Source organism: Nipponia nippon, unplaced genomic scaffold (genome assembly GCF_047370975.1).
Source record: "Nipponia nippon isolate SJK-2023a ecotype South Korea unplaced genomic scaffold, ASM4737097v1 scaffold_11, whole genome shotgun sequence".
Taxonomy (NCBI): domain Eukaryota; kingdom Metazoa; phylum Chordata; class Aves; order Pelecaniformes; family Threskiornithidae; genus Nipponia; species Nipponia nippon.
This window is the reverse complement of record NW_028262302.1, coordinates 14,884,413-14,898,837: the sequence shown is the minus strand read 5'-3', so window position 1 is coordinate 14,898,837 and position 14,425 is coordinate 14,884,413. Positions and strand designations below refer to the sequence as shown.

The following is a 14,425-nucleotide window of genomic DNA, read 5'->3' as shown; positions in this document are numbered from 1 at the left end:
GCTGGGCACAGAAGTTCAGATTTTGTGATGGTTTTGTGTGAAATGTGTTCAGCACTTGTGGGACAGAATGTGAGCAGAAGAAGAATTGGTTACAGCGACGGGCACTCTGTCCATAGCTGTCCCCTTCCCAAATGCAAAGAAGTTGAACAACCAACAGAGTTTCAGTTCACACTGAACAGTGATCTTCTTGCAAATCTTTGGAAAGTCAGGTGAGATTCCTCCACTGCTGAAATTTCATCCAGTGACTTCCATTACTACCAGTTTAGGATCTACCCCCTTGTCTCCTGCAATGATGTGAACAGGGAATTGCTTCAGGTTGGAAAAATACTGGGTGGAGGGAAAGGGATGGGGAACAGGAAATCTTTAGACCAGTTTTGCCGATGAAGGCCCTGTATTGGTAAGCAATAGCTTGAGAGATGCCCTGTATTGGTAAGCAATAGCTTGAGAGATACCCTGTATTGGTAAGCAATAGCTTGAGAGATAGAAAATCACCTGTGGAGTTCATGCATCTCTCCCTTTATGAGGCTGAGCAGCAAAGCTCACTCACAATGTGAGCTTACTCGCATTGATATAAATCAGAAGAAAATTCCTTGAAATTAAATGAGTGTAGCAGAGTCATAGAGAGTGACAGATACAGACACGGCTTGGTGGAGACCATTTACTTAAGCGCTTGCTTGGTGTGCAATGACAGCCCAGGAGACCGCTGGCTGGTGGAAGGATTCACAATCACCAACTGCATGTATAACCACAGAGGTGGGATTTCATAAGCTATCCCAAACTGGGAATTTCCCCCAAGCCAACATTGTTACATCCGCAAAAGTCTCACGAGTAGCAATTTCTTTTTATGTTCTTGGAGAAGTTGAAACTGGGTTTGAGTGGAGCAAATATAGAAAGTCCATTTCTTCTTTCAACCGAGAGACCTTCATCTCTGTTGGGAGACCCATGTCCTGGTTGCTGTGAACCATCTGTCCTGAGCAGGAGAGTCGCTGAGCTGGAGAGCACTGGTCTGATGGGAACCTACCATAACTGCGGGAAGGATAAGGGCACACCGTGTACAGAAGCTGCGGAGAGAAGACTCTGTTAGAGGGGGAATGTGGTAATTACAATGTTATTAAGTCCTTTCTGCTTGATCCTTACACGCTCAGTTTATATTTATTTGCACTGAAATGGAGCCCACTACCTCTCCACTCCAGCCATTGACACAATATTTTGTGCGCAATACTGAATCTGCACAAATTCAATGTGCATTTAATGCATCTATCTTGAAGTTACTGTGAAAAGACAAATACCCCAAAACCCAAACAAACCAGGCTTCGTAAGCAGATCAGTAGTTCTAGTGCAAGGTAAAATGGCTTGTTTTTACTGAGTGTGATAGATAGACTCCTTCAGAGATGATGACTTTTTGTGAAATGTTCTTGGAATATTTCATGACCACGTTACTGTACTTTTTTTTTTTTTACTGCAACATGTGCAATTCACTTGATGTTCTTGTGCACTTTTTTGATTTTTTATTTCATTTTGTATGAAAGCTTTTTCATTTACCTCTCCCTTCCCATTATTTATAAAAGCTATTGTGGTGTTTTAACAGTTTAAATTTGCATTGTTGTAGTAAATAGCAGCTCTCAAATGTTATGTTTCCATCTTTCAAACAAAGTGCGAATAAACAAGTAGATTCTAAAGGGCTGTCAGCTGTCCTGAATAGCAACACCGAACAACCAAACACAAGAATAGCCAGGAAAAGTCTGAATCAATCCAAGCTTGAACAATTAATAATTTTGATGTTAATCTCAGGGGTGAGAGAACAGTAAGTATTGCTAGGGAGGAGACAGAGTTGCTGTTCTTTTCAAACCTGTTGGAAAGTCTCACGCATCCCCATTCAGTGATTTCGAATATACTTAACAATTGTCTTCTGTTCATTTGCGTTTTACTTCGTTGCTGCTCCAGTTCAGAGCCCCAGCAAGGGCCACCGCCTGCCCTGGGCTGGGGAGGGAAATGCCACGTCACAAAGGATTTTAAGGATTTAAAAAAATAACATCAGTTTAAATCTGAGGGTAAGTGCATAAATACCTGTGTGTCTGAGGTCATTTGGAATGGTCTGGTTCAATCCTTCATCATAACTTAAAAACATGCTATTCTACTACATGGAAAATGTACAGCAACATACATTCAACTAAGAAACAGTTTAAAAGAAGAAAAAGAAAACAAAGAGTTTAATATCCAAAAGGTAGAAACTTGAATTTAACTCTCTTCTTTCTCTGGATTTCTTCAGAAGTAAAATTTCTACAGAGGCTATCCACTTTGCCAAGTATTTTAATTTTAATAGAAATCCATACTCTGGTGCGATACACAGCACTTTCAAATTTCCCTTTTGAACTCAAGCAGGAACACAGCAATCACTGCAATAACTGTGGTTCGTTCCACGACCTGCTCTGGTCACCCAGATGGAAATCAAGACCAGTGCCAAGGAGGCTGCTCTGCCTTGCCAGCACTGAGACAGAGTTCAGCATCTGGCTTCATCTGGATTACAACAGTGACACAGAGTTATTGGTGTGAGAAAGTGCCCCTATTTCCATGTAAAAAATTCCTTACCTACAGCTCTGCAAATTAAGAGCCATAGTTCTCCTCCCATTAACTAAAATGTGGGTACTCCCTCTGGTTTCTGTTAGAGTCTCCTTGTGGAGAGGGACTGAGTCCCCTCATGGATTTTTTTTCCAAAAAGACAAAAAGGGAAAGACATCTAAGTATATTCATATCTTCACTTCTAGATCAAGAGCTAACCTGATGTCTTTAACCCTTAGATCAGCTCTTTACCACCTTGCACCTTGCATGGAGTTGCAGGTGTGTGCTACCAAAGCCATTTCCTGCTCTCTCTCCTATAGGAGTAGTCTATGCAGGCCTGATACATACATTAAGTGCTGGTAGCAGGGAGAAAGCAATGAAAGCCATCTCTGTTTCTACTTTTTTCCTGCTGGACTAACACATCACAGCTGTTGTTTCCATAAAAGTAAACTGGGATATACTGTGAGGTTTGGGGAAAGAATGAGCTGGTTTTAGCCTGAGAGTCGTTCATATCCTAACGAGCACTGCAACCTGGTTATACAACACCAAGCCCCATCAGAAGATCCAAAATTATACTTTACAATTGCTTAAGATGATAATTTTTTCATGACTGCAATGTGCTTCAAAGAAGCATTGCCTGTTTTTCCCCTTATGGAGATACCAAGAATCATAGGGAGCAGAAACCAAGCCGATCAAGGGTACTTTTTTAATGGAATCCTGGGAGAAGTTCCCATTAGCTTCAGCAAGAGCAGGTTCAGGCCCTGGGAGATCACAGGTGTCCATTTGCTGGCCCTTCCCGCGCCCCCCCCCCCCCCCCCCCCATAATACACTTCTCTTGACCCCCGTGATTTACTCCAGTATAACTGAATAGATACATAGGCCTGCATTATTAAACCTTTCAGATCTCATGTTCTGTGCCTTAGCACCACTTTCTCCATGGGTTTAAGAGAAATCCAACTTTAAAAAAATCCCCTATTAACTTTTCTAACACCAATTTGTTAAAATAATTGGGAAAATACTGGGCAAATAATTAGCAGCCAGGTCTTGTAGTAGCATCTTATAATCAGGCAAAATAAAAGGTGTCTGTGAGCCAGAAATCAAGGCAGGCTATTCTGTACACTTTTTTCTTCTATCTATTTTATGGTTTTGTATTCAACTAACTATATAAATTCTCATTTGTTCTGTTGATGCAGGACAATTCCTGATGCAGAAATTCATCCTGTTTCTGTTTGCACCAGCTTAACACTAGCTAATTTCCCAGCCCCAGAAGATTACTTTTCATTTACATCACTCTGAATAGGCAAAGATTTCAGCCCTCATATCTACCCACCAGTTGCAAATCAAACCTGTGTCTACCTGGTGGGGCAAAAATAAACAGACTGCATTTGCAGAATCACCAAAATAAAATTACCTCCTTTCTTCCCTTAATTTTTTCTTTTAATTCTCTCGGTATTTACATACAAGAAGAACTTAAATCAATTCACAAGTGTGGCTTCTACATTAAATACTGTCCTTCCAGTCTCTTGCACGCAAAAGGAAGTGACCTGAATATCTTGACTTCTCTGGAATTACTTTAAAGTACAAAAACTCTTTGAATGGACTTAATTCATTTCATTTCGCTGCTGCTGCCGCAGGGCAACCCTGGAAAGATGTTCCCACATGGAGGAGGTCTCCTAGGTGTTACAAGTGCGGCTATGAATGGCCCGCAGCCCCGCTCACCGCGGCTTAGACAATGCCTGTCGATGAAAGAGCCCTGGTTTGCCTCATGCTCCACGCCACCGGCTTCGTAAGGCTTATTCCCAATTTACACCCGTGTACTGAGAGGAAAGTGGGGCCCGAGTAGCTTCCCAACAGTTACTAATTCGCTCCAGCCCGCCCACGAGGAAGAGTGCGATCACCGGCCTCCTTCCCCCGCCGCTCCACGCTGCCAGCAGCTCGCGCCCGGTGCCTGACCAGGCGTCTCAATTCACTCTCAGGAGCTGTCATGTTCAGCACGACTCTGATATACCCGCCCTGGCTAAAGATAGCCGAAAACATTGAAAATCGGTGGGGGGACGGCGGGCTTGGTGGGGATGGGCTTCAAAACCACAGGTCTGTAGAGCTTTTGCCCCGTGCCGTCGGCCTCCTTGCAGAAGTGCGGCACCTCCGCCGGCAGTGTGGCCGCACTCTTCCTCCACAGCCCCAGCCCCGGGAAGGGCGACGGGGGCAGTGTGCCCGGGGGCTGGTACACCCCTGGCCCGGGGCAGGGGAAGGGGCAGCAGGTCCAGGCGCCCACCCGGCCCGAGAGGACCCCGGCAGGGTCCTTCTCCCCAGGGTGCGGGGCAGAATCAGGGGGGCTCTCTGGGCCGGCAGCATCTGAGCTCCGTTTCCTTTTCTTCCCCTCACAGGGAGGAGGGTCTCTGGGGGCTGGGAGCCCCTCTGGGAGGGCAGGAAAGGCCCGGCCCAGCAGGCTCTGGGCTGGCCGTGGCTCTTCCCAGAAGGAGGCGGGGAGCTGTCGCTTCCTCATGGGCACCTGGTCCGGCCTGGTGGCCTCCGGGTTTTGCTCCTGCAAAACCCGTTCCCCGCTGAGGCTCTCTTCTGCCTCGGCTGTCCGAAGAACCTTCTCGGCGGCAGCCCCGTTGTGGGGGCTGGGGTCAGGTGCCTCGGGCTGGGGGCCACGGCCCCGGTCCTCTGCCCCCCTGCGCCAGCCACACTCGGGGGGTTTGCTGGGGTGGCACCGTGGGATCCGTGAGTACTTCTGAGAAAACCGCTTGAGCTGCTTCTGCAAGTATTTTCTGTGGTCAACCGACCGGCGACAAGGAGCCGATTTATCCAGAGCTGCTTTGATGTCGCTGGAGGCCAGGTTGACGAAGTTCAGTAGGGTTTTCACCTCACTGTCCGATGCCATCTCACTGGATGCGCTGTGTAGAGTTTCCCATGAAAAGTTTATAATCCGCCTTTGGACAAACCTTGGCACACCTGCAAAACACAATGGGCAGACTTAAGAGCGGGAAGCCTTGGTTCAAATAACACCAAGCAAATGGAGGGAGGGTGTGGGGACATGTCAAACTTCTCAGCCACACAAACAAGCTGTCCATCAGCTCACCTCCGTGCTGGCAAACTCCTGGCGGAGCTGCTGCACGCCCGCAGCCCACCGCCCCGCACCGCTGCCCCAGCACACACCAGCACGGGGACTGGCTCATCGATGCCGGCCAGCCCGGCGTCTAATCTTGTTAAATAGCGCTTAGGTGGAAAGAAGCCGGGGCAGCTGCTCCTGCCTCCCTGTAAGCAAGCGCGGACACTCACCCGGCGCGCGGCGGCTTTTCTCGACGGTGCTGGTGGCTGTGGCGTCGCTGCAGAGAAGAGCCCCTTCCCCGCTAATCTCGTTAGGCAGGTTACACACCGCCAACCTCGGCAGAGGCAGCCGAGGTCCGCCAGTGTTTGGACGCAGTTTAGCAAGCACTTGAGCAAGCTGAATGAATATCGACTCCGGCGAGTTCGGGGCTCTCCCAGGCCAATCAGAAGCCACTTTGCCAAATACAAAGCATCCCAATCAGGCATCAGCCTCCCCTCCTTGCATTCTTTGCCATCACAAATTGTCGCCATGGGGACAGCCACAGAAAGACAGCTAATAAATACAATCATTTCCCTGCGATTTCTACCATTGTCCCCTATCCTCTTCACCCATACCGAGGCCTTTCTTTTTAAAAATGACACTATCCGAAGTGAAAATGCTGAGGATGAGTTAGGAAAGTTTAGACACCCTTTTCTCTGCAGTCCCCGAAGCCGTCTGGGGGCTGATACTAACCATGCTTCATTGGCACAGGACAATGTAATACGGGAGACCGGGCTAGCCTACTTTTAACCGTTCCCCATCAGAGCCTTTTTTTTTTTTTTTTTTTAAGGGGAGGATGATGTCAGAAAAAGGTAGGAAAGGAACAAATCTCTAAAGAGATGTGCAGATATCCATGGAAAGGGAGCTTGAGCGCTCAAGAATCTTGTCTTTATGTTTGCCCCCTCAATTGAGTTACACAAAAGCTGAATTACCCATTCAAACTACCCGGACAAAAGGATGGAGTTGGATAGTACTCTTGCATCTGTAGTCAAACAGTTAGAGACTTAAATCGAGTCGTCATGATGGAGAAAGAGTTAGACAAAGCCCATAGAATTGCCATCAGCAAACATTTTCCTGTGTCATATTAGTGGGTCTCCATGACTCCCCCTGGCCTGGGGACAATAGCACAAGTTTGCACACTCGACTACTGTCACCCTGCCAACGCTGGCAAGGAGCAGAAACAGGACAATCCTTTAAGGGGAAAGCATGCCCGCTGCAGGGAAGGTAAGAAGAGAGGGAAGAAAAGGCGTGTGAAATGCTAATTGAGCTGCTTCCTTTACTGATCCAGAGTTATGCGAGCCCTCTGCCTTCTCGCAGGCTTGTCCCTAAGGGGTGGCAATAACTTAATAGCAGGAGAGCTGGAGGAAGAGGAGAGCAGAAGGGCTGCCCTCGGTGCGCATCGGGCACACGGACGACACAGAGCTGGCAGCAGCCTGTGTGCCAGCCCGGGACCTGCTGCCTCCCACAGCCAGAGCAGCACTGCTCCCGCTCTCCAGCCGGCAGCACCCTGGGGATGGGAAGAGTGGAAAGGGACACAGGACGTGTGCACCCACTGTCAGGGAGATGCTGCCAGCTCTGAACCAAACACATGCATGCCCTGGGGAAAGCAGGGACTGAAGCCCAATCCATTTTGCAAGTAAAATCTACCTTACTCATGTGAGGAATCAAAGGCCTGAGAACTGAGGGCTGAAACAGCTACATTTTACAGTTATTTTACTGTATCTCTATTACTCTCGTTTTTCTCAGAAAAGGACAAGATCCAAACTGTGCCATTATACCAAACTCTGGGCAGAGGCCTCAGGGGCAACTCTTCAGTGTCCCCGTACTGGTATGCCCAGTGCTGCCATCCCTATTCACATCATTTCTCCCAGTCTGGCCCGAGCCGCATGTGCCAGCACCCTGGCTCAGGTGTTTTCAGGTCTAGGGAGACCCCGGGGCCAGGACATCCTGCAGCAGAAGGTGCTACAGAGCCTTTGGCACCATGGCAGGCTATAACACAGTGGCTGATTTGCCACTGTGCCTCTCCTTCCAGTTTCTATTTCAGAAGCAGTTCATGCCCTGGGAGACCTGGGGCAGCTAGCCCTGCCTGCAGCCTCCATCATCTGCTTCACGCCAGCATGCAAATCTCTGCACAATCTTCTCCATTCAGCTCATTTGGGAGGGGCAATTTCCAGTCACCTGCCTGAGCATCTATTTCGGGATGCGCTAGCCAGGGCCTGGCCTCTCGGTGACCCAACACGGCAGCTGAGGCTACAGGGAGAGGTTTTGTCTAGCTCATTGAAAGAGATGCACGCCAAGGGATCACACCTCTGCTTGTAGGAACCAACCGCCTCCTGTGCTTGAGCATTTGAACCCAACCTGAACACCATGTTGCACACTGCAATCTCTTAACAAATCTAGTTGGTTGCCCAAGGGGGTGAGAAGGAGAGACAGAGAAACATGGGACAGGTGCCTGGAAGCAAAGGATTGTCTCAAGATGTTAATGAACTGTGTCCTTAGAGGCCTGGGCTCAAGACCCCTGGGCTGTGCTCTGACCCTGAGGGCTAACGGGCCAGTTAGATTGTGGAGGGTCAATATGGCTTGCCTGCTTACTGGAGGATAAGGCAAACCTGGCACCCCTCCAACACACCCATTGCAGAAGCCCTCTCCAAGCCCCCAGACTCCAGCCGTGCCTGTCCCCTCCTGGAAGGATGCTTGCCTGGGATGCAGCTCCTTGGGTACCACGTGGCAGCAGTGGAGGGGCTCCCTGTGCCCCGCTGCGCTCACTGCTCCAGCATCCCGTTCCCTTGCAACGGCAGGGAGCTGGAGGGGAATGAACCGGCGAGCAGGATTTAAAAACCAGAGCAACCCACCCTTTCAAGGTCAGACTCAGGTTGAGCTGCACAGGGTTTTCTCTAAGAGGCCACCGGAGCCCTTTTGTTCCTCGCTGCTCTCGCCGTGTTCATCCCAATGTACATGTGAAAGGAACAATTAACAATAGGGCACTCCTCTCCAAGGATCCAATGCACTTTGAAGTGTCCACCAACCAAAGGCTCAAGAATGATACATCATTTTCCACTGTGAATGTGTCAAACTAGTACAGCAATTGAAAAAATGTCTCCACATGCCTTCCCAGCATGCAGACAGGGACCAGCTGGAGAGCCACTTCATATCCGACATGTCACCCCCTGACAGCTGTCTTCTTGGGAATTTTTGGTATGTGAAGTTTTCTAACTCCTTTTTTTAAGTAAAGCACGAGAATAAATCCATTCACTTCAAAGTTGCAGCCAGGCCTCTCCTAAACATGCATTATTTCCTTCAAGACTGAATAAAGGAGAGAGGAAAGAAGAGTTTCTTACACAAAAATACCTGGGAAGTGTTTTTAAAGTGTCACTCATGGTAAAGTGATGTCAGTCTTTAGCCACTTCTACACCAAAACCTCCCACAGCTTATTTCCAGGCTGAGGGGCCCATTCAGCAAAGGTATTCCAGCATCAGGCTGGCCTGGACCGTGTGAGCAGACCCACTGACCTCAACGCACACCATTAACTGGGGTAGGGATCCCTCTGCCGTTAAGTGTCCTGAGCACTTCAAATAGCAGGAACACCCAAATCACCTCTGTTATTTTGATGGTATGTAAAGCAAAGAGCAGCTCAGTGAACAGCTGAATGGTACAGAGATGATACAGAAGTCACTGTTTTGACACGAGTTTACTCAAAATTCTTTTTCCTCCCCTAAAATGGAGCTTTTTCTCCATCCTAGCCTGAGCACCAGGTGTTGGTACGGGGTTCAGCCTGCTGTCAGGATGGCAACTCTGCATATCGCATGGTATGCTTTCTGGGCAGGCCTGGACTGAAATCAGCTCTCGGTGGCTTCTTGCAATCCCTGATTTGGGGTATCTGTTTGTCAGAGGCACACGTCTGTATGTTAAACACTGTTATCCTCATCTTTTCTCCATGGGTGTTAAAACCAGGCAACCTCCCTTAATTAAAAAAAAAAAAAACAACCTTTCAGATTTTTACTTGAAAAATAAGGCTTCTTAGCAACGGTCAAAAGATTTTCTTTAGAAATTCCCTAGAGGTTTTGCTTGTTTGTGTCTAGGAGAGGAGAGGAAAAAAACAAATTTCCATTGTTTTGTGGAACATTTCAACTATTTTTCCCCATTTGGGTCACAATCCTGTGACTCCTTGTTGAGCCTAATGAATGTGCGCTTTAAAGCAAAGGGAAAATAGGGCTCCAACTGTTTTGAAACATGGTATGAAAATTAGCTGGAAAATTCCCAGATGGGCTACCTGGGAATAATTCCTTTTCTTTGCCCATTAAGGTCAGATAAAAGCAAAGATATTTCAGTTTTCTTTTCACTCACCTGCTGTTTCCTAAGCTTCTGCCCTGCCTTTACACTTGGAAAAAGAGAGAGCAAGGGTTTTGAGGAGAGGCAGGAGCCTGAGGGGAGGTGATGATGGCTCATGATGAAACCAGAAGTACTGGCCTGGAAAGAAGTATTGGGATGGAGGAAGACTACTAAAGCTGTTTCTCAGGGGTCCTGATTTTAGATTTCTTGTTGACAGTGACTGAAGCAGAGGGATGTTAATGATTCGCTGATGGCATAAAAATGGAAGATGTTATTTAACATCATACTGCAAGAACTGGGTGACCTTAGGAGTGAATGCAATGGGAGAGGAAAGGATTGTAGTAACTCTGAGCCATGCACCTCAGGCACAGATAGTGGAAATTTCAGCCATGAGGAAAGATGTCACAGTCTGGAGATGAGAAGGAAAAACAGGTCATAGGATGAAAATTAATCCCCCTCCATCCAGTCTGACCTTCACAGCTGGGGCACTGATGGTGTCCAGGCCTCCAAACAGGTTGTCCTCTGGACTCAGAGCCTGGCCCCAGCCTGGGACATGAGCTTGTCCATCCCAGGACCTGCAGGTTCATTTTGAAAGGGAAAAAACCTCTACGTTACCTTCATAAATATTTCTGAGGATGAAATCCCTCTGTGAGAAAACTGCTGTGGGCAAAGCTAGCAGCCTGGCTCCCAGTCCAAGGACATGAAGGACATGTGGAACAGGCAAATGGTGATTATGGTTGCAGGCCTGTGGTCTCTGCCACCAGCCCCCAAGGGACGTCTGACAGTGTGTGCACAGGGGTGCAGCCAAAGCCCTCGGCATCCCTTCCCGCACCCCAGCACACAGGTGTTGCAGACAGCAGCAGGGACGTCTCGCCCTGGCACTGACCCTCACGCAGCTTGGTCCTGCCCTGCAGCCGAATCCTCTAAGCTCCGCGAGGGAAGGAGGGAGAATATGGGATTTCTCCTCTGACTCGTGCTGTCCAGCCATCCCCTTTGCTCTCCCTCCTCATCTCCTTGTTGGAGCCAACACCTCTGCTCCCAGGAGAAGAGCAACCTGGCACTCCCACCAGATGAAGCTTTGGCTCTCCCCCCACCCCCTCTTTTTTCCCTCTCGACAATCTGCTTTGACCTGAGTGACATCCTCTCTTTGCTTTCAATCCCCGATTTTCTGCACTTGGGGACAGACTTTGAGCAGGCACTAAGTGCTGAGGCCGTGCAGAGGCAGCGCGGGGGGGCTGCTGCTACCCCGCAGCCTGCCATTCAGGCAGATGGTGGAGGGGGCCGATATGAATAGCTCCTGTCAGTCTCATAGAGCGAACTTTACAATTGTGCTACGTGTTGGACTGCACGTGACTAATGCCATTCTTCTGCAGGCCGCAGGCAGGACACAGCTGTTTCTTTAAGGAAAATTTTGTTTTTCTGGGCAGAAAAAACCACCCATGGCAATATTGTATCCATGTATCCAATATTACACTCCATAATTAGGCATGATCAAAGCCCATCCTGCCTTTAACTGCGTCTCTTTCTGGTAAATTAGATAATGTTTAAAAATGAACCCGGCCTTGGTTTGGTCCTTCTAGAGGTTTAAATTCTGCCTCCCCACACAGCAGGTATGCACTGAGAAGCAGCAGCAGGGCCCAATATAGGTTTCTTTACATAATTCTGGAGTAATTAAGTATTTCAAGATCAGTGATGAGTTCAATGCTAAAAGCTAAACGGAGCTTCTGTTGACAAAAAATAGTGCTGCAAAAAGGATTAAAAAAATACAGAAATGAGTATGAGCATGTGAAAGGGTGAAGAACTTCTCTTAAAAGCTGCCAAAAAGAAATGCACAGTGAGCTCTGGACAGGAGATGAGCCTGGATCTCAAGCCTAAGGTACAGAAGAGCCATGCCAGACTGGAAGGCTAGCGCTCCTCCTGCCCACATTTTGGTCGGGCTCACAGCCCTGTTCCCTGCTCCACTCTCTTGGATGGGGCTTCTCCACATGGGTGTTTCCGCAGTGAAGTCAGTGCCAGGCTCTCCCGCTCCGGTGCAGTCAGGAACACGCTGTCACTCCTGCACCTGCATTTCCTTAGCAGGGGGCATGCCCCTGCCCCGCAGCCCGGCTGGGGCTGCACCTGCAGCCAGGCAGCCCTTGGCACCGGGACAAGGTGCAGGCAGCCGCAGGCAGCGCTGCCTTGAGCTGGCCCTCTGCGGCGGTCTGGCCATGAGGCTGCAGGCGAGCAGCTATCTAGCAAGGCACTGGTGTGCGGTTATACCCCTAACATGTCCTTCCGCCTGCCTCTCTCATTGCATTTCCAGACACGGCATCTGCCCACCAGTGCTGCTGAAACATCCCGCAGAGTGCGGAGCAGGGCAAGAGCTTTGGTTTGACTGGTGGGTGAGCATCACCCACAGACCTGCAGGTGCATCAGCGCAGCACAGGGGGAGTTCGGAGAGGCTGAGCTTTGCTTAAAGCACCTTTTCTGCCCCTGTGGAGGGTAAGCAAGATAGTGTCTGAGAAAGAAGGATGCATTTGATCTCCTTCCTCTCCTCACATTGATGGGCCACAGTGGCTGTAACATACTGTGTTTCTGTGGCATTGCAGTCCCGGCTCAGACTGTGTTTGTGCAACACAAATTGCCCTCAGACCCACAGTTGTTTAAGGTACTTCGTATGTAACATTTATAGAGAGGATAAAAACTAACCCTAACTACTGTTTTAGTTTCCCTCTGTTAAGAAACAAAGTTAGAAATAGCACGGGTCATTATTGTCAAACCAAAAAAAAATCCTGTCTAACCTATAATGATGGCTAGAAATAGCTGATGAACTGCACCCCTCTTCTTGGACCAGATCTTCACACTCTCCTGATCTGCAATATGGGAGCTACCAGGGAGCATTTCCAGCCCCAAGTGTCCCTTCTGGAGGGATGCTAGGATGAAGGCTCAGTGTCCAGCCTAGCTGGGCTGAATTATCCATCCAGAACGCCTAGCAAAAACTCTAGAGACACCTCTAAATCTTTTCTGTGCTGTCTGTTGTCTTGACTCATAACCTGAGCACTGTTCATAGTTTGGGGAACTCAGCCACCTTTGCTGTAGCCAACAGAAGCTTGAGAAAGTAGCACCAGCCTGTACCGAGTTCAGCATCACCCCTCCATCCCAGCTTTGGAAATGTCCTTCTCTGAAGTTCTCCTTATGCTTCAAAGGAGTGTGGAAAGGCGACGAGGGCTGCAGCTGCTGCTGAGGGTCACCCCGGGAACCCCTAGAAGGGTCGCTGGGGGGCGAGTGCCAGGAAATGTGAACAGCACGCTGCACTCGCTGAGCAACCTGGGGACAAGGAGCCTCGCGGGGCCCGCTTTTCTGCAAGGTGGGTGGATGGAGAAACCTCCCCGGGAGAGGCAGTGGTTACCATATGGACTGGAGAAACTGTGCTGGCTGCTGCCACCCCCACCGTGCTGACAGTGCCTAAACGCGCACCCTTGTGCTGCGCACCTCGGGGCTGAGCTGGCGTGCCAGGGTCTGCCTCTCGGCGTGATGCCATCGATTCATGGGCTGCGCTAACACAGCTACGTGGCCACCGGCTGGGGAAAACGCCTGTCCTCTGCGTGCCTCTGCTCTGCTCTGAGTGTCCATGTGCCTTTCCCGGGGGCACGCTGATGGTATTTGTGCTGCGAAGCCGCGGAGCAGGAGGGAGCAGTGCTCATGTCCCGATGAACCAGCTCCAGGTGAAGGCAAGATCGCGGCCTTTCGGGACGGGAGGCACCGACTCCCAGGCCGGTTTCACAGCAAGACCCGCAGGCCAGCAGCGCGGGCACGGCTGCCGCGCCCCTGAGGAGCCGGGAGCGGGGCAGGCGGAGGCCGCCGGCTGCGGGCGCCTCCGCGCCCGGGCTGTGGCGCGGAGGCGCCGCTAGGGCGCGCTGGGGAGCGCGGCTGGGACCGGCTCCGCGCCCGGCCCGGCGGGGTTGGCGCTGCGCCGCTCTGCCGTCACCCCCCGGCGCTGGCCCCTGACCGGGCACCAGCAGCCGAAGAAACACTGTTACTCGGCCGGAAAAGCCAACATGGGGATTTTGGTTGTTATTTATAACAAATCTGAAATTCCCTTACCCTCTTCTCGCCCTTTACGCCGCGGTGCTGGGGTGCGTCTGGGAGGCGTTCTCCTGACACAGCGCTGCTTCTTAAAGGATGCGCAGTAGGAGAAGCCGTTGCAGGCAAACAAAGGAGGCTCCTGTGTTCAGGAGTCCCTTGCGCAAGCAAAAGGTTCAAAGATGCCTGAGTGAAAGCCTGAGCAGCCTCAAAGCTCCCTCAGTTCAGTGGTACCTGAGTGTGCTCAGCACCTTTCAGGTGCTCAAGTCCAGCTCTTTGGGACCAATCCTGCATTCATAAAGCATCAGGAGGAGTTTCTGAGGAAAATGGGACCTGCAATACATATTGCAGTGAAGAAACTGAACAAATCACAAAGCCAAT

At 49.9% G+C, this 14,425-nt stretch overlaps 1 protein-coding gene across 1 annotated transcript; it reads right to left on the bottom strand.

The window, feature by feature from the left end:
- Positions 1–4,576: 4,576 nt before the first annotated feature.
- FAM181A (family with sequence similarity 181 member A) lies at positions 4,577–14,133 on the bottom strand. Its single transcript, XM_009467469.2, has 2 exons — positions 14,066–14,133; positions 4,577–5,517 (listed from the first exon to the last, which is right to left on the bottom strand). The coding sequence occupies exon 2, from the start codon at positions 5,444–5,446 to the stop codon at positions 4,577–4,579; it is 870 nt and encodes a 289-aa protein (XP_009465744.2). The 5' UTR covers positions 5,447–5,517; positions 14,066–14,133.
- Between the last annotated feature and the right edge of the window lie 292 nt (positions 14,134–14,425).